Source organism: Nicotiana sylvestris, chromosome 3, assembly GCF_000393655.2.
Source record: "Nicotiana sylvestris chromosome 3, ASM39365v2, whole genome shotgun sequence".
Lineage (NCBI taxonomy): Eukaryota > Viridiplantae > Streptophyta > Magnoliopsida > Solanales > Solanaceae > Nicotiana > Nicotiana sylvestris.
Window position 1 is genome coordinate 216821896 of NC_091059.1, and position 20998 is coordinate 216842893.

The window sequence follows — 20998 nt, forward strand, 5'->3', positions numbered from 1 at the left end:
TTGTAACAGCAAATAATGGCACGCGCTTACAATAAGAAAGTGCACCCAAGGCAGTTTGAGGTAGGCTAGCTGGTGTTGAAACGCATCCTTCCACACCAGGTGGAAGCTAAAGGAAAGTTCGCCTCGAACTGGAAAGGACCCTACATCATCAAGAAAGTGTTACCAAAAGGGGCCTTGCACTTGGTAGATGAAGAAGGACGGGTACCAGACATGACTATTAATGCAGATGCAGTCAAAAGATATTATATCTGATATATACCCACTGTAGAATTTCATGCATTGATTTTCTCAGATTGAAGTGACAAAGGCTATCATTTGCTCGCTACTCCAAATAGGTGTCACCCTTTTGTTAAGCCTTTTGATCCGTATTTGTCTACCTGTGTACTTGAAAAGAAAAAAAGAGCAAAAAAGCCAAAAAAAATCCTTGCATTGAACTACGTGAGACCTGATTCCGAAAGGATACGTAGGCAGCCTTACCCTGGGTTCGGTCCCATCAGAACAAAAAACCCATATTCCTAGTACTCCAAAACTGGGGCAGAAGTTTGTTTTATTTCACGATTTTTCTGTAAAAAACGGTTTCCAAAAGTTGTAATTCGTTTCAAGGTTCATTTCTCCTTTTTACCTTTCAAGAGCTTCTGATCTATGTGTTTGAGAATGTTTGAAGTTCACATGCCAAGGGCGTTGGGTAACCTCCCTCATGCAGTATCTTAGTCAAAAAATAAAAAATAAAAAAATGAGAGAGTCTTATCAGTGAAAACCCGTACGGGCACTATAAGGCAATAGTGAACAAAGAGATGAGAGAGTCTTATTGGTGAAAACCCAGATGGGCACCATAAGGCGACAGTTAGTAGAGAAATGAGAGAGGTTAGTTAGCGAAAACCTGCAAAGGGCGCTACTAGCCGAATAAGGGTCTTCGATTCTCCGGCATGAGCACAACCAAGACAAATTCAAGATGAGCATTTGCGGCAGATTTTGAGAATTAGACAGCTTAGACAGATCAGGCGTCCAGTCCAAAATGCATGTTATCATTCATTGAAGTCGACACATACCTCCAGATAAGTCTCCATATTCCTTTCCCCGAAAGGGACACCTTTTGTTTAAGCACAGTTCTTTTTCGATTCCAATTATTATTCTATTTTTACCCATAATTTTTCTTTGAGTCCCTTTCGGTCTAATCCTGCATCAAAATTGAAGCAAAGAAAGGGCTGCAAAACTGGATACAGCTTCCCTGTAATGTCAAGCACAATTTGGGACATATATGGAATTGACGAAGGCACAAATCCATATGTGATCTCATTTGATAAAGCGAACAAAGCGCCTCAAAGAAACTGAAAAGGTCGCCTAAGCAAAACCTACTTCATAAGAAAAGTTAGTAAGCACTACGGACACAAACTGATACAGGGTGCAAGACAACTGAGCTTGATTTTAAAGAAAAAATAGCCTTGCCTTAGAGACAAGGGTAGCGGTACCATGGACATCTCGGTACCACGCTGACAGAATAGGTTCTTTGACAGCAGTGGCCGTGAACCAAGCTACTCAGGGCATCAAGGCCACAAACCAACCACCACTTTGAAAACTCACAAATTTTTGTTTGTTTGAAGCAGGAACAAAGCATGCAGAATGGTGATTCTAAAAGAACGAATGTCACCAAACGTAAGTTCCTTAAAATCTCCATTTTTCTTTTACTTTTGGCATACGTCACTATTGTTCCCACCTCTTATTTTTACGTAGCTTAACCTAGGTAGAACATTTTCGCCTAGGGGGATCCAGCTCATATTTTCAGGTAGAAGTACTCTTCGCTCAGGTTGTTTTACATTAGCTTAACCCAGGTAGAACCTTTTCGCCTAGGGGGATCCAGCTTATAGTTCCGGGTAGAAGTACTCTTCGCTCAGGTTGTTTTACATTAGCTTAACCCAGATAGAACCTTTTTCGCCTAGGGGGTCCAGCTCATAGTTCCGGGTAGAAGTACTCTTCGCTCAGGTTATTTTTACGTAGCTTAACCCAGGTAGAACCTTTTCGCCTAGGGGGATCCAGCTCATATTTTCGGGTAGAAGTACTCTTCGCTCAGGTTGTTTTACATTAGCTTAACCCAGGTAGAACCTTTTCGCCTAGGGGGATCCAGCTCATAGTTCCGGGTAGAAGTACTCTTCGCTCAGGTTATTTTCACGTAGCTTAACCCAGGTAGAACCTTTTCGCCTAGGGGGATCCAGCTTATAGTTCTGGGTAGAAGTACTTTTCGCCCAGTCTTAGTTTTCGTAGCTTAACCCAGGTAGAACCTTTTTCACCTAGGGGGATCCAGCTCATATTTCCGGGTAGAAGTACTCTTCGCTCAGGTTATTTTTACGTAGCTTAACCCAGGTAGAACCTTTTCGCCTAGGGGGATCTAGCTCATAGTTCCGGGTAGAAGTACTCTTCACTCAAGTTATTTTTACGTAGCTTAACCCAGGTAGAACCTTTTCGCCTAGAGGGATCCAACTCATATTTTCGGGTAGAAGTACTCTTCGATCAGGGTGTTTTACATAGCTTAACCCAGGTAGAACCTTTTCGCCTAGGGGGATCCAGCTCATATTTTCGGGTAGAAGTACTCTTCGCTTAGGTTATTTTTACGTAGCTTAACCCAGGTAGAACCTTTTCGTCTAGAGGGATCCAGCTCATATTTTCGGGTAGAAGTACTCTTCGCTCAGGTTGTTTTACATTAGCTTAACCCAGGTAGAACTTTTTCGCCTAGGGGGATCCAGCTCATAGTTCCGGGTAGAAGTACTCTTCGCTCAGGTTGTTTTTACATTAGCTTAACCCAGGTAGAACCTTTTCGCCTAGGGGATCCAGCTTATAGTTCCGGGTAGAAGTACTCTTCGCTCAGGTTGTTTTACATTAGCTTAACCCAGGTAGAACCTTTTCGCCTAGGGGGATCCAGCTCATAGTTCAGGTTATTTTTATGTAGCTTAACCCAGGTAGAACCTTTTTCGCCTAGGGGGATCTAGCTCATAGTTCCGGGTAGAAGTACTCTTCGCTCAGGTTGTTTTACATTAGCTTAACCCATGTAGAATTTTTTTGCCTAGGGATATCCGGCTCATAGTTTTCGGGTAGAAGTACTCTTCACCCAGATTTGCTTTTGTTAGTTTAACCCAAGTAGAACTTTATCACCAAGGGGGATTCAACATTTTTTTTTGGTCAGTAATACAGGGTGCCAACCCCTGGTTATATTTCCTTTTCAATAATACATGGCACCAACCCCTGGTTACATTTCCTTTTCAGTAATATAGGGTGTCAACCCCTGGTTACATTTCCTTTTCAGTAATACATAGCACTAACCCCGGGTTACATTTCCTTTACCAGTATAGGGTGCGCTAATCCCTAGCTGAGCTTTCCAACATAGGGTCTCCACTCCCTAGTAGACTTTTAGTATATATATAGGGCCCACTCCCCAATCCCTTTTTCTCAAGGATACACAATCTGAATTTTATTGCTTTCAATAAAGAAGTAGTTTAAACTTTTGTTACAATAACTTACGAAATTTTTCTAGTGAAAACTGGGGCAGAAAAATTTCGTTCGTTTGTTTGATTTGGTGTCTGAGCAGGTTTTACCTCGAGGCACAGGGTTCGAGATGCCCAAAGAATGAGTCTCAATCCAGAATAAAGAAAAAGGAAAAGAAGTGAATCCAAAGTGCAGAAGCGAAGGAAAGATGTGGATTGCTCAAGACATAGTTGAAGTCACAAGCTCTGCATGTTCCGTTTTGATCTGAAAGCGGACGAACAATGAACCAGCGGTTGCAGCTAACGAGCATCAAGATTCAGATCAGAGTCTGCAGGAAGAACCATCCAAGACTCAAGATCAAGCTTCAGAAGACTCATAGATAGGAATCTTGTAACTCATAGTTGATAGGCTTGTTCAGTTTTTTTTTATGTAATAACAGACTTACGGATCGGAGCCTCGACGGAAACTCACTCGACTTTTCAACTCATCATTCCACAGTTCTCTTTGAACTACACGCGACCTGATTCCCCTATAACCCGGGATATGTAGGCTGTCCAAAATCAAGACTCGGTTGCACCCTTTCTCTTTTCTCTTATCCTTATTTCTTCCCTTTTGAATAAAGATATGTTCAAAAATTAGTTACATGACTCACCTTATCTTTGCTCGAAAACTCTTCATGTTTCCAAGCAAAGAGGGGCAGCTGTGAGCACCTAATTTTTAACAATATTTAATTTTTTGTCACTTCTTCTATTTAATATTTTAGAGGTTTCAACCTACAATTTTTAGCTTTGTTACACTTTTTATTATAGGGTAAAAATACAAAATTTTAAAAGGTGAATTATTACTATTATTATTATTTTATTTTATTTATTTTTAAAATAATAATAAAAAAATCCGAAAAATATTAATTTTTTTTTTAATTATTTCGGGTGAGATATAAAAAATAAGAAAAAGGGAAGTGTGGAATAAAAAAAATAAAAGTAAAAGTGGGTGGAATTCTCATTTAAAAAGTAAAAGAAAGTGGAAAATTAAAAGTAAAGTTTTGTGAAAATTTTTAAAAACTAAAAAGTAAAGAAAGTTGGAATTAAAAAATAAATATAAAGGTAGCTGAAAATTAAAAAAAAAATTAAAGTAAAAGAAAGTAGAGTTTTTATAAGAAAAGCAAAAGAAAGTGCATTATTTTTTTAAGAAAAGTAAAATAAGTGGAATCCTCTTTTAAAAGTAAAAAAAGGTGAGATTTTAAATAAGATAAAAGTAATTAAAGTTGGAATTTAAAAAATAAAAGTAAATAAAGGTGTGATTTTTTTATATAAAAAAGAAAAGCAAATTGTAGGTGGGATTTCTTTTAATTAAAAAATAATAAAATATTTTTAAAAAAATTCTGAAAAATTTCGAAAATTTTGCTATAAATAGAAGAGAAAATTTGAGGAGAAAAGGGAGAGAAAAGAGAGGGTAGAATTGAGAGAAACAAATTTTTTCTTCTTCTACGCTACGACAATTTCTACTCGTGTTATTCTTTCTTCCTCTTTCTTTCGAAAATTTCCAGCAATTCAACACTCCAAAACCTAACAAAAAATACTTCAAAACATCCCCTTTTACACGCCAAAGAGTGGTGTTAACAGTCGGGGTCGAGGATTCTGTTGGAGCTTTGTTCACCGGCTTTGATGATCATCTTTGCTTATGCTTGTTCGGCGTTCATCTGAGTTATTGTACATATTTTTGGAGACTCATTTAATTGAAAATCTTGCATTAAAAGGTTTATTCTTCCCTCTCTTTTTTTATCTTATTTTATGTGATTTTATTTATTTATCTTTAAACTTTATAAATAATAATGTAAATCAATCCCTAAATGTTCTCTGTTTAATCATGTTTCTGAAAATATAGTATTTAAACTTGCTAAAAGTTTGGAAGATTTGGACACTAATAAGTTTAGGCTTCAATTGTTGGGATGTAGGGTATTGGTATATGATAATTTATTTATTCAAATATCTAAAATCATACACTTTTTTCCACAAACAATTCCATAACTTTTGGCCTTACAATAATCTTAAATTAGTTTAGGAAAATACTTCAAGTGCGCTAGTTTATTTAGGTGCGCTTTAAATAATTAAATATCATGGCTATGTGTATGGTCTCCGTGGCATAATTGTGATATGTAACAAAATAAGTATTAGAACGCGTAACTCATTTCAAGATAACTATTTTTTCTTCATAATTTTAATCAAGCAATAAAGCGGACATAGATAAAAGATGAGAACCAATAAAACACAAGTTATCCAAAAAATAGTATAAGCCAAATATAGTCAATAAAGCGACCGTGCTAGAACCACGGGACTCGGGGAATGTCTTACACCTTCTCCCCGGTCAACAAAATTCTTTACCCGGACTTTATTTTCGCAGATCAATAATACAAGAGTCAAACTTTCCTTTGAATAGAGATCAAATAAAAGGTGACTTGGAACACCCAAAAATCAATTCCAAGTGGCGACTCTGAATAACAAAATAATCCCTATTTCAAATTTGTCACTTTAATTGGAAAAAACTCTTTAACCTACAATCCATAACACACATTATCTTTTGGAGGGATAGAAAAGGGGTGCGACAGGAATATACGGTACCATTAATTTAGGAGGGATATACAGTATAATTGATGTACCGTTATTTTTACATTATGGTATAAAATTGGTAATTAGGTATACTAAATGTAATTATATCAAATCTTAAATATTGAGGGTAATATAGTTTCCTATATGGCATAGGAATGTAAAAATTCCAAATATCAAATATTGTTAGAGGTGTAAACTGTTAATTTACCCAAGTAGATTTTTGTCTCTCTTTGGGCTTGATCTCAATAATTGGGCCAACGCAGTTCAGTCCTAGTCCGATTATAAGTTGAAGAATTAATCAAAATAGCCGATTACTCAATCGCTTAAATTAAAAATAGCCAGTAAACGTATAATATATGCATAACTTATATATTATATAATTATAATTATCTATAATCAATATATAATCTAGGTATATGACCATAAAAGTAAATAATAAATACGGCCGGCTATTTGTATAAAGATAAGTTTGTCAATTATCCGGGAATGGGCTAAGCAGTAAACTTGATCTACTTCGTGATGGATCTTGCAGCTTTCCGATTGTTAAAGTAAACTTTTGATAGCCCATTAAGTAGGTACATTCTTTCTTTTATAGCATCATGTTTTGAAGTTAACATAAAAAGCTTTGTTTAGTCAAGGAAAAGCATGTGAAAAAAATTGATATAAAAGGAACTATGATGTTAAGAAAATATTGGAATTTTTACCTCCTATAGCAAAGGTTAACACCTTATTTATTTTAAATAAATACCATTTAAAAAAATTATATTCTATAGATACCTTTTAAGGTTTATAGCAAAATATTTAATTTTGGTTACCTCCTAGCCCTAAGCCACTAAATACGTTATTCAGTTACACTATTTTCTTTCTCTCTCTACTTTGATATATCCCATTCTCTTCCCCCATCCCTGAAAATACGATGCTCAATCTCAAAATTCTTCACCCACACTATTTTCTTTTCATTCCGATCAATTCTTGCACCGAATATTGAATTGCGATTTAAAAGCAAATCAAATCTCTAACCAAAACTAACTGATTTGGGAAAGGGAGTTAACCAACATTTGAACTTTGACAGATTTCACCTTAGCGGAGGCCTTGGATACAGTGGCCGATGGAGCACCAGCGACGGAACATTTGCTGAGAGTGGACGTCCGAGATTGAATCTTTTGGGTAGCAGGTAATGAAAAAAGGTGTCGCGTGTTGTCCTTTCAAATATCAAAGGTGTCGCATGTTGTACCTTCAAACATTGCTACGACGGATTCGCCGGGAATTAGGGTTTGTTCTTGAACAAATACGACGGAGTTTGGAGCTGAGCAACTTGATTTTCTATTAATATACTTCAATGTATTTTCATGTATTTCATTGTATTCATTGTCTTTTTTTTTTCATTGTAATTCAATGTATCTCGTTGTATTCCATGTATTTTATTGTATTCACTGTCTTTTTTTTCATTGTATTTCAATGTATCCTGATGTATTCTATGTATTTCATTGTATTGACTATCTCGCTATATGTTATGAATGTATTCATATATTTTTTTTAATTAATATAATTTATGTATTCAGATGTATTATATAATTTCTCTGAAGATTGCTATGTTTTTGGGGTATTTTTCGGTTGAGAATCTTTTTTATAACTGAAAATACAAAATTTGTTTGTTATAATTGAGTTTGTTGAGTTATATTAGGAGTCTATTATGTTAATTGATTCACTTTCCATTTTAAAAATAGTGTAATCGCTATTTCACGCCGTGAATACAGTCGAATACAATAATATGTCCAGCTGTAATCCCATGTTTCACTCCATGAATACAGTCGAATACACTCGAATACAACAACTGTTTAGTTGGACTTCCCTAATTCAAATGGTATCTATAAATAGCTAATTACTACTAAAAGATAGTGTTTTATGAAAATTTCTCGAAAATATTAGAAGTGGTGCTTTCTTGGTTTTAAATTTGAGAGGCCCATGAACATTCTTTTGCTGTCCTTTTTGTCTCCTAATTTCCTGTTGCGCTATACAAACAAAAACAAAGTGACAATTCACAATTGCAAAGATTAATAATACTGACTTTTATTCACTTCTTCTCTTATAAAGAGAAAAACATACAACACCAACCGTTTTACAATCAGAAATCACACGCAAATCAAGAAAAAGAAAATGACATACTTAAAACGACCACAATATACTGTTTCAATATTCATGCAAACCAAAATGAAGAATTAGTAAAAAACAGGTTTTACCACTAAACTATAATATTCCCCTAGAATGGAGTACTGAGGCGGGTAGTGACATTAAAATCCACCACCTCGGTCCTCAATTTCTGTCCTCCTAAAATAACCACAGACAGAACTTCATATATTACTAGTTACTAGCATTAATAAAGAAGAAAAAATGGTGTAGAGCCACTTTAAAAATAAGCCCTTCCCATCAACACTAATTACTATAGTCCTAATTTGTCACACTGCAATTGATTATTTATTATTTTATAGCTAAATTGATTAATTAAGTGAACTGGGCGCCGGTGAAAGTTTGGCCAAAGGACCAACCGGCAGGGATAGCGTCGTCGGAAATTAAAGTGCGGCCATCACCAGTGGTGACTTTAAACGAGAGGCTTTGACCATCTAGATTGGAATTGCTCTGCCAATTTTGACCCCAATTACGTGACATAGGTATCCAGTCGGTTCTAGAACCTTTAACCGAAACTGCATTAACATCACCAGAACCTCCGACGTTAGTCACGAGCACCAAGTTGAAGTATGAGTGACCGTTCATTGTAAATCTGATGCCTCCTTTTTTCTGGCAGGGTACCCTGCATTAATGGTACAATTAATGCCAACCTCCATATTTGAAACTCGTGACATGCAATTTATAGCCCGCTTGGCCAAACCGCAAAAAACAACTTATTTTGAGAAGCGTTTTTTTTAAAAGTGTTGTTATCAAAAGTATTTTTAGTGAGAAGCAGTTTGTGTTTGGCTAATTAATTTGAAAAACACTTCTGAGCAGCAATTAGTGTTTGGTCAGGCTTTAAAAAACTGCTTCTAAGTGTATTTTTCTCAAAAGTATTTTTCAAAAAAGTGCTTTTGGAGAGAAACTACTTTTTTTTTTCTCCAAAACTGTTTCTACTTCTCATCAAAAGCACTTTTTTTCTTTCCAAAAGCTTGACTAAACACCTCAATTTTTGGCCAAAAAGAAGCTTGGCCAAACAGGCTATTAGTTAGCATAGTGTTAAGAAAATTTGCTCTTTTGTTTTTTGGGGTATTTAAGCTAATGTAACCAACCACCGATATAAATATTAGTAGGGGGCCAATCTATGTGGCGAGATGTAACCGACAGAATGCTCGTGTTAAACTTAAACCGACTAGCAGTAATTCATGTCAGAGACATTAAATTCACAAGACGTGAGAACTTAATATTAAGGAGTACGTCCAGACCTAGCTTTCATCTTAATGGTAAATGTACATTAAAATATATAATGCTGTATCTTTATCCTTGAAATTTGACCGGGTATGACACAAAAGAGTTTAACAATCAAATTATATACTTGCACGAGATGGGTTCTCTCGTTTTTGCCTTAAAAGTTTTTTTTTTTTTATATTTCCTCCGTTCATTTTTAGTTGTTCACTTTTAACTTTGCACTCTTTTAAGAAAAAATATATATTTATATATATTTTATAATTTTACTCATAATAGTAATAGCATTTGAAAAAATCTTGGGAAATGATTTGAAAATTTAATAGTTATTGATACGGGTAAAACAAAAAAAAATTATCTTTTTTTATTTGCTAAAATAAACAAATAAAAAATATATTTTTAATATAGGGAACACGTAAAATTGAATGGAGGGAGTATAGTATACCATATTGGACGACTCTATCTACATAACTAGAACTATTCAAAAATAATTCAACGTTTTTTTCCTTTCATTTTTTCTGACTCTGACACTTAACCGAAATACTAAGGCCCGTTTGTCCAAAAAAAATAAATTAAAAAGATGTGTTTAATTTGTCCATGAAATTCTGCAACTTTTTGAAAAAAATTCAAAAATACTTCAACATTTTTTCAAGTAAAATACATGTCAGAACATAATTTCAAATTCCGAATATCAATTTTCAATTTAACTTCAAATACTATTCTTTTTCAAAAAAATACAATTTTTATGTCCAAATGCCTACTAAGTAGGCGTTTGGACATAAGAATTGTAAAATTCCAAAAAATGATGGATTTTTTTTTCAAGTGAAAATGATATTTGAAATTTGAAGTTGTGTTTGGACATAAATTTCAGTTTGGGTTGTTTTTTGAAGTTTTGTAAGTAATTTGAATGAAAATTTTGAAAAATAATTTTTTGGAGTTTTTCAAATTTTCGAAAATTTCCAAAATGATCTTCAAGTGAAAATTGGAAATATTACGAACAAACCTGATTTTAAAAAAAGGTGAAATATTTTTGGAAAAAAGAAAAATAAAATTATGTCCAAACGGGATATAAGTCAAAGACATGACGAGTTGAGATTTTTCAACAAACACGAGAATAAAAGGGAAAAACAAGAAAGCAAAGGAGATAGTATTTAGATTCAAGTTAGGGTCTTACCTTCGGTAAGAAACAGGGACAATTCCAGCTCTGTACAGAGCAATTTGTTGGAAAATAGGCTGAGAGAGGTCAAAGTGGTGCAGGGGAGGGTTGCACCACCCTCCTGCATTGTTTGGTAGGGCGTAATTTGGTGGGCAGAAATTAGTAGCAGTGACCACTATAGACCCTGGAATACACGATTTCGAGTCACCAACGCACTTAATCTCAAAGCAAGCCCCACAGCTCAATCCATTGTTGAACATTGCTGTGCTCAATGCTGCTGTATTTGTACCATATCCTTGGCTGTACAAATTCCCGTAACCACATGCCCCACCTAGATTATATGAATATAAATTTCTTAATGCCAAATTAATAAATAAAAAAAATACTTTAGTAGAAAATGGAAAATTAGGCAAAAGCATTTGAAGAGAGTAACATACCCATGGTTCCGGATGCATCACCACCTCCATAGAAAGTGGCATGAGCTTCAATCCATCCTTCGTCATTGCCGTCGACACAATTAAATATACAAAATAAACCAACGATGGAAATCCACAGTATTGACATTTTTCCTGTAAATGTAAACTCAGAGGTGTTAGCTGGGCACTCTTTTGGAACTAACAATATACTATACTTTAGACAATATTATGAACACTGACCTTAATGTGGGTTCTTTGAGGTCAAGAAAAGATGATTTTCTTGAGATATTGTCTTTGTTAAAAAAGGGGAGCAGTAGTTGTTTCTGTAGGAGTGAGCTTAATTTGCAATGAGAAAAGGAAGGACTGAGGTGGGAATAAATAGATGTTAGGGGGAACGATTCAATAGCGCAATTAGCCCTTTAAAAAAATAGAATATTTTTTCTTTATTTATTTTTAGTTGCTTTAATAAAACCAGTCTTGTCCCAAAGGGACGGTCCAGTTAGTTTGGAGGGTGTTGTTCACACGGGCGATGGGAGATAGATCCCCTTAATGTCTTCTGGGTTTGAGCTTGTTGTACGGGGCTTGCCTAGTACGGTTTACATTCCATGTGTGGTTTGCAGGTTATTACACAATGAGAGTTTACCCAGTGCACATAAAGTGCTCACCCGAAAGGCAGAGGCTGTGACAGAGATTATAGCGGCGGCGAATTTTCCTGGGTTCCAAAAAAAAACGGTCTTTTTCTGTGTCTAGACCGCTAGCGGCAAAAAAAAAAAAAATAAGACTTCTATTTATATTTCTGTTTTTTTTTTTTCAGTTAAAAGAAAAATGTACTACACAAGTTTACTGTAATTGATCATAAAGACAAAGCAAGTTGAGAGGGGACCAAGTATTTGATCCCTCGGCCGTGTCTAGCCGGTTTAGGGAACGCAACTTGTAAGAGGTGTTAAATAACAATTTTTAGCAGTTTAAGAAAATTTTAAAGTGGTACAATTAATTAGAAAATAGATAAATATAGATTAATCCATTGAAAAATTAATAACTCACAATCGATATTGGAAAAATTAATATTGGATCAATCGATTTACCAAATAAAGATTGACTGAAATGGTTACTGAGAACTAGACTGTTTCTAAACAAATATTTCACAGAAATTAATTGAGCTAGATTTAAACTAATATTACACTAGGCTCAAAATAATTAGCATACTCTCTTAAAGTTCATGGTCAGAGTCTACCTTAAGCTCCTTTCCGTCCTGATATTCGATTCCAAAAATAAAGTAACCGACCAAATGGCTCTCACCTGTTATGATCATCCAATCTTGACATGATTGGTTTCACAGGACGGCTATTTAATAATCTTATTTCTGTTGTGAGACTATTTTAATTTTATGAAACTTGATATTCAAATTAAGATATTGTGGAACGAACTGAAATTGAAGTTTTATTCTCTAAACATATACTGATTAAGCGATAATTAGGAGCCTGCGCGAAATAAGTAGTTCTAAATCTTGACTAATTTTTTCTAGATTTATTGGAGCGATCGAATATCAAAACGAGTGCAACTTGGACTAGGTTTCTGGACGAAAAGGCTGCTTGAGTTAGTTGCTAGTTACTACCCCTACCTTGAAATTATCAACCAACATAGACCTAGCTCTCATTTCATTTATTGTATGTTCATTGAATACCGGTTTTTATTTCTCTAGATAATTTCTTTTTTCTGTCAGGATTCTGGAATAGTATAAGAATTCCAAGCCAAAAGGCTGAAAATTAGGTTGTGATATATGTGAGTGTTGAATACCAAATCCGAGTGAAAAGGAAAGAATGCTGCTGTGGATATATAATGGTCATATATATTCTGCCAGAACTGCAAATTGCCGCCCATATCAGACACCATACCCTTCTACCATTCTATATATGTTTGAGGCTTCAACTTGAATTTTAGACTTTCAGTACTATATTTATATCACTTTTGGAGGCATCAATGCAGAGATAAAGATTTCTTTCATAAAAGTTGTGAGCTTTAAGGATAACTAAAGGGGAAAAAACAACAAGCATACTTATTAATTACTTACACATGCGTGATTATATTCTATGGGAGCTTCTGTAGTTGTAACTAATTGTATCGTAGCCTGATTTAGAATTTGAACTTTATGAATTCAAATTCGTAATTCTATCACATCTATTTAATTTACTAAGTTCAAAAACCATTATTGAGACATATTTAGTAGATTTTTAAACACAGATACATGGTCAAACCGAAAATCAAGGGATCGGATGAATAACTGTCACGATCCGGATTCCCCACCCTCGGGAGTCGTGATGACGCCTACTAATACGATCTAGGCAAGCCAATTAGTTGCACAATTTACCTTTTCACCCGTTTTATATTCATTAACAATTGCGAAGTAATAACATTTAAGCAGCGGAATTTAACATTAGCGGAAGAAAAACAATAAACTACCTAAACATGAATATCTAATACAATTGTTTGAGTCTCGACTACCCAGAACTGGTGTCACAGTTTCACAGGCGGTCTAAGAATACTACAAATAAAGGTCTGAAAGAATTAAATACAACATTGTCTCTGAAAATACATGTAAGAAACAGGAAAGTAGATGGAAGGAGACGCCAAGGCCTACGGACGCATGCAGGGCTACCTCGGGTCGCCTGATGAACAAGAATCAACAATCTCACTGTGGTCCGAAGTCCACAACACTGGGGTCTGCACAAAAGAGTTCAGAGTGTAGTATCAGCACAACCGACCCTATGTGCTGGTAAGTGTCTAGCCTAACCTTGGCGAAGTAGTGACGAGGCTAGGACCATACCACCAAATAAACCTGTGCAGTTATATAATATACAACGAAAAGTAAAGCAGGAATAAACAAGTAAAGATGGGAGGGGGAAACATGCTTCGGGGAATAACAGGTAAAAACAGAATATCAAGAGAACTATAAAGGAATCAGAATCCAACCTCTAACAAGAATAAGGAAAACAAAGGCAGATTTCACTTTCTTTTCATATCTTGTTACAGGCGTGCAACCCGATCCCATTTCCTGTATCTCGTGATAGGCGTACCACCCGCTCCCATTTTATTATATTTCGTGGTAGGCGTACCACCCGTTCCCATTTCATCATATCTCTGTTGCGGCGTGCAACCCGATCCACATATAATATTATTGTAGAGTGCAACCCGATCCATATATAATATTTACAATTATGACGAGGGTTCAGATAAGGGATCAATAAGGTCTACTCTATCCCGACAAGGGATTCAACAGCATAAGTAAATACGTCCTGGTAAGGGAGAAACAACTATAACCAAACTTGTTACAACATCTAACTACTTCAGCTATGATCAAACTGATTACAACATCTAACTACCTCAGTTATAACCAAACATGTAACAACATCTAACTACCTCAACTATAACTTAACTAGTTCCAACATTTAACTACCTCAACTATAACTCAACTAGTTCCAACATCTAACTACCTCAGCTATCATCAAACTTGTTCCACGAGAATAACCATAATCCTTACCCAACACAAAGAATCATCAACCTAAGCATCCGTAATATCCATTAAGAACACAATACCAGGGAACCACAGCTAAACAATAGCCCGGCAAGGGGGCGACATAATGATCTTTCCTCTTTCTCACTTTTACTTCACAATTCACTACACAACTCGAGCCAACACTCTAGAGGTTCAATTATCACTTATACTTTCATAATTCGTTATATAATTGGAGCTAACGCTCCTTAATGTTTATAGGTCACAATTCTTTCCACAACTTTACACAATAAATAGAAATCTTCACCAAGGCATGAATAATACAACGAAGTCATGAAAATCACAATATAAGACTCACGGTCATGCTTGACACCAACGTATAGATACTCGTCACCATGCCTATACGTCGTACTCAACAAGAAGCAAATAGCAAATATGACACAACTCCTAATCCCTCAAGCTAAGGTTAGACCAAACACTTACCTCGATGCCACGAACACAATCCACGATTCAATTATAGCTTTACCCCTTGATTCTACCACCAATTCGCTCGTATCTAGTCACAAATTACTTAATTACATCAACAAACGCTAAATGAATCAATCCCAATGCATGAAAATGAGTTTTCCAAAGTTTTACCCAAAAAGTCAAAAAACACCCCCGGACCCATATGGTCAAAACCCGAGGTTCGAACCAAAACCCGATTATCCATTCCCCTACGAACCCAAATATATAATTTGTTTTGAAATCGGACCTCAAATCGAGGTTCAAATCCTCAATTTTTCGAATAACCTAGGTTTTACCCAAAACACCCAATTTCCCTCATGAAAATCATTGATTTGAAGTTGAAATCATGTTAAAAGATGTTAAGAATTGAAGAAAGTTAGTTAAAGACGACTTACAATTGATTTGGAGAAGAAGAAATCCTTGAAAAATCGCCTAAGTGTGTTTATGTTTTGAGAGAATATGAAAAATGAGTTTAAAATCGTTTAAGTATAAAAGTTGCAGGTCTCTGATATGGGAATTGCGAACAGGGGTTCGCAATTGCGAACCCCGACCTCTGCTGGCTTCGAAACAGGGTTCGCATTTGCGAACCCTTTAGGAAAATGGGATCTTCACATTTGCGAAAGGCATGTCGCATTTGCGACACATAGGTCACATTTGCGACCATTGGCCCAAAGGGAAACTTCGAAATTGCGAAGAGGATCTCGCATTTGCGAGAGGGAGCTGACCTGGGTTGGTTTCGCATTTGCGATCCAGCCTTCGCATTTGTGAGCCAGGCTTCGCAAATGCGAAGCCTGCAGGCCTGGGCACACCAGCAAAATTTTCTGCAATTTTCCAAGTTCCAAATGCACCTTGTGGCCTATCCAAAATTCACCGGAGCTCTCGGGGCTCCAAATCAAATATACACACAACCACAAAAATATCATACGAACTTATTCGTGTAATAAAATCACCAAAATATCATTAAGAACATCGAATTAAACCTCAAAATCAATGAAACATCTCAAAACTCTTAAACATCCTTTTTTTTCAATTAAGGTCCGAATCACGTCAAACGGACTCTGTTTCTCACCAAATTTCACAAAATCATCTTAAATCATATATAAGACCTGTACCGGGTGCCGGAACCAAAATACGGGCCCGATACCAACATGTTCTAATAAAAATTCATTTCAAATTCCTTTAAGGAAATTTCAGAAAATAATTTTCTTTTAAAATTCATTTCTCGGGCTTGGGACCTCGGAATTCGATTCTGGACATAGGCCCAAGTCCCATATTTTCCTACGGATCCTCCGGGACCGTCAAATTGCGGGTCCGGGTTCGTTTACCTAAAATGTTGACCGAAGTCAAATTAATTCATTTTATAGTCAAAACTTATCATTTTTCACATTTAAGCTTTTCGGCTACTCGCCCGGACTGCGCACACAAATCAAGGTGATGTTAAGAGAGGTTTTTAAGGTCTCAGAACGTAGAATTTTATTTTAAAATAAGTAATGACCTTTTGGATCGTCACAATAACTTATAGCTTGATCATTGAATACGACCCTGATTGTGGTGGAAGAAAGAAAACTGAAGCAGGAAATTTCCCGAAAATTGAAATAAGAGAGCTAATCAAAGGGAAAATCTTAACGATTTTGTGCATGGGATTACACGTAAAATCAGAAAAGTACAGAGTTTCAGAATGTGGTCAAATTAAGAGTTTATTTTGTTTCTGGTCACATTGATTATGTGTATTATTATGGAAGAAGTTCGTCAATGATAGTAAATCTATATATATATATATATATATATATAAAGCTGGGAATTAGCCAGCTGATGTGGCATCTCTATTTCTCCAGCTTCATATTAATCTAATTTGTGGTTTTTTTGCCTTTTTCCTCTATTTTTTCACTATTTTAAAAATTGCTTTCTTCAATTTAAATAGCAATGGAGGAATGTAACGGTTGGCTGTAATTGTTATTCGTCCAATGAATGCAACGGTTGGCTGCAATTGTTAAACGTCCAATGAATGCAATGATTGCCATTGCCATAGTTAATAAAAATAATGCTCATATTTAATGTAGAAACAAATAGCTTTCTTGAAACTTATTATTTATCTCATGAAAATAGTCCAAAACTGATCTCATCACTAAAACAAATTAAAGGAGAAAATGAGGAAGCTTTGAGGAAGACATGAAGTCGCGGGGAGGTGCCGAGGAGTGAGGACTTGTATCTTCTCGACAAAGGTGTTTGATTAGAGTACGATTTCGTTGCTAAATCAGACTTATGTTTAGTTGCTAATTAACTTGCTCTTCTCTTTCTTGTCCGGCAACGAATTCTCATGTTTTTTTCTATGACAGAGTGAAAAAAGTGTCTCTACTTTTATGTACATCTTTTGTTTCATTGAAAAGGAAGTAAAATTATGTGAACAAATATTTAAACTTCTTTGACATTTGCAGTTGTCCACGATAATTGCAGTTTATGCAAATTTGTTCAATAGTTGTCTTTTAAAAAGGTTAGAAACATGATATTTTTGTCTTAGCTTGATATTATCAGAGTTAACATTTTTCTCTCTTTGATAACCAGATCCAAAAGTGAAGTTTCTTTCGTATTTATCTAATTATTATTCATTTATTTGATATATAATATTTTTTTGCCTTAATTTATTTTATTTAATTTGATATGAAAATTTTATCGTTTATCATTCTCTGTTTTCTTTTTCCTCAGGTCGTACCAGTAATTTATATTGCATAATATCGATGGAGTAGTTTGTATTCTTTATTTTTGTCATGTAACTTCACTTCTCCTATATAAATCCTGATTCCCTTTTCCCCAATAATTTCTAATGGTTTAACACACAAATTTTTGTTGGAACCATATTTTATAAATCTTGCAGTAACGGAAGCTATACATAGTTTGCGACAAATGATACACGAGGAACCATCTAATGACTCGCATATCTATGATTCTTGCTCCCAGGTGAAGCAGCCATAGGTTTGATCATATAGAATATCATTTTCTCATTAAACTAAAGGTACAAACCTTAGGTTGATTGTTCTAAACCTGGCTTACCCAAACGGACAGTTTGAGCCGAAGCGGGGGCAACGTACCGGGAGCACGAAAGTCTGCCCGGCCTAGTTACTTGTCCCAACTTCGTCTTATTTGGTATGACTTTAACAGAAAGGTGGGTCACGCGCACGTGTACACCATAAATTCAGAAGACTCAGAAAGAAGGGGGTTTCGTAGCAGTTGTATATATTCACAATTCAAATAATATTAAAGCGGTAAAAAAAACATTTAGCATATTAGCATATAAACAGTTGAAAATCATATAGTAAATAAAGCCAATTAACACAGATATTTTAAGCTCGAATTCTTTAAACCCTGAACCAATGGTTTTGGGTTACAATAACACTTTTATCCCCAGCAGAGTCGCCAGAGCTGTCGCACCTCCTTTTTAACCGCGCCCGCGGGGGCGCGTGGGGAGTTTTCTCCAATTGAAGGACAGTCGAAACGGGATTTATTTAATTATTTCAGAGTCGCCACCTGGGAATTTTAAGGCGTCCCAAGTCACCAATTTTAATCCCTGAATCGAGGAGAATATGACTCTGTTTATTATTCTGCGAACCAGAAATCCTGAGTAAGGAATTCTGTTAATCCGGAAGAAGGTGTTAGGCATTTCCGAATTCCGTGGTTCTAGCACGGTCGCTTAACTGTTTTTATTATTGGCTTAATTATCTTGATTTTATTAAATATGTTTTGTTACGTGATTTTTCTACCGCTTTTACTTATTGTGATTAAGGACCCTTCCTTGAATCGAATTACGCGTACGTATATTCGTGTTATAAAAATGCGGACTTGTGTCACGCGTACGTGTACATAATAACGTTTGATAATATATTTATTAAGCAATCATTTTTTGAGATTGTGTTGAATCAAGAATATTTGTTTCTCTTAAATATTGAACCGCACATCGCGGGTTTTTATGAAATTAATTTAACGCCCTTTTTAAAAAAAAAATCCTTTTATTAAATATTCGCTCGAAATTGCGCGTACGCATAATCCGAATTTTGCTTTTTAAAAAAATATAATCAGGGTACGCGAACGTATCCCTAATTGCGCAAAATATTTGCAATGATATTAGAAATTTTTCCACAAATTGTTTGTTGTATCTACACATTTTATATGAAAATACTGAGAAATTCATATTCAAGGGGTGTCTTTAAATTCCTTTAAAAGAAATTCACAATTTTTTAAATATTGCCCGTTGACTATAATTTCCGAGTATTAATTATGTTCATCCCAAGATCATTCAAATTCTCAATGAAAAGATAAAAATTTGATTTTTAGCAAATACAACATATATATGTATGCCAAAGAATAAATTGTATATGAAACTAACAAATTCTATTTCTAATTACCATTAATATAAAGGGTTGCAATTGGTGCTTATACATCTCGTTTCATTCTCATATACTCGCTTTTAATCTAATAAGCCTGATTATTTGGTCAATTTGTTTTATGAAGGTAGATAGGCATCGAGTTTATAGGAAAGGAATTATTATACAAGTTAATTCAATAAAATTACCTTACATGCAACCTAACTGTATATCGTAAACATTCATAACGTTTTAACATCGTAACAAGCTATATCATATCACCTTTCACCAACGTTTATACACACATCTATTATCTTTATAAAAAAAATACCATCAATACCATCTTAACCTTATTTAACAACAAGAGTTAGTAATGTAGTTTTCTTGATATTTCTACATTACTCTTTTACTTAGCTAACAACACCATAAAATTTAAATAATGGCCCACTTTATGCCATGTTTCCTACCTTGACAATCTTAATCACAACTATACTTTAATGAAAATTTAGAAAATTAACCTTGTTACAACACTTATACAGTCTTCAATAAAGGATATTTAACTTACAGTCATCCTATCAACATATACTACTTATTTGATCCAGAAACAAAACTGAATTTTTAATTAAAGAGCTCAAATGAATAAAGATATTATTACAATTCAAACTTCATTTATCCGTCATACTGAATCTCTTTCCAACATAGAATTTAAAAGGATATGTACCTGGAAATGGAGGTAGAAGAAGTAAGTTTCAGCAGTTGCAGCAGTAACAAAACAGCAAAATACCAGTATTCCCACAGATTTGAGCAATAATAAGATCCGAAGAAAACAGATGCACAGTACAGTTATTTTTAAAAGACACTTCAGATGTTAACTGAATCAGTGAAACCAAGTAAAGTTGAACAGATTCAACAAAAGAACAATATTTCAGATTTTAATTTCTTTTCGGTTTCAAATTCCCATTTTTCTGATTTTCTATTGCTGCTGTTGTATCTGTGTGTGTGTGTGACTGTAACCCTCCTTCAAATTTATTATGACTGTAACCCTTCCAGTCCCCTTAAGCTCTATCTCTCTGTCTGAAAAACTGTATCTTTTTCAGAATTTTTTTTTCTTCCTCTCTAAATCTCTTAAAGTCTTTCTCCTTAATTCTGTTTTCTGTCTCACTGATAAATCAGATTTTTTCTTTCAAAATCTCTCCAAAAACTCTTTTTCTGAAACTGATCCCCTTCCTTTTAAATTTGTCCCTGTATTTATACAGGTATGCCCCCCTTTTTTTAAGTGCTGCCCGGACCCCCTTTTATCTTTTAAAAACAGAAAAAATTCCATTAAAATCTGCCTTTACTACTTTAAATCCCATCAAGTTAACTTTTTCCTGATTTCTAGCAGCCCATTATCCCTTGTTCCCCATTAGTATCATTAACTAATAGCCATTAACATACCACTTTCAGCCCTCTATTATATCATATTACCTCACTGTTTCATTACCAGTAGTACCCCTGAAAACCTACTGTTATTACTGAAAAATCAGAACCCACTGTAAAACAGATTCTATAATCTGTATAAA

At 35.0% G+C, this 20998-nt stretch overlaps 1 protein-coding gene across 1 annotated transcript; it reads right to left on the bottom strand.

Moving 5' to 3' along the window:
• Window positions 1–8125: 8125 nt before the first annotated feature.
• Window positions 8126–11501, bottom strand: LOC104218737 (expansin-A15-like). Its single transcript, XM_009769298.2, has 4 exons — window positions 11304–11501; window positions 11085–11216; window positions 10666–10978; window positions 8126–8889 (listed from the first exon to the last, which is right to left on the bottom strand). Exons 2-4 carry the CDS (start codon window positions 11209–11211, stop codon window positions 8583–8585), a joined length of 747 nt encoding a protein of 248 aa, XP_009767600.1. The 5' UTR covers window positions 11212–11216; window positions 11304–11501; the 3' UTR covers window positions 8126–8582.
• Window positions 11502–20998: the final 9497 nt, after the last annotated feature.

Coding starts and splice junctions, on each gene's coding strand:
- LOC104218737 (XM_009769298.2), bottom strand. CDS start 11,211: ATGTCAATACTGTGGATTTCCATCGTTGGTTTATTTTGTATATTTAAT. Junction 10,979..11,084: donor TGATGCATCCGGAACCATGG/GTATGTTACTCT, acceptor CATATAATCTAG/GTGGGGCATGTGGTTACGGG. Junction 8,890..10,665: donor GTCCCTGTTTCTTACCGAAG/GTAAGACCCTAA, acceptor CCATTAATGCAG/GGTACCCTGCCAGAAAAAAG.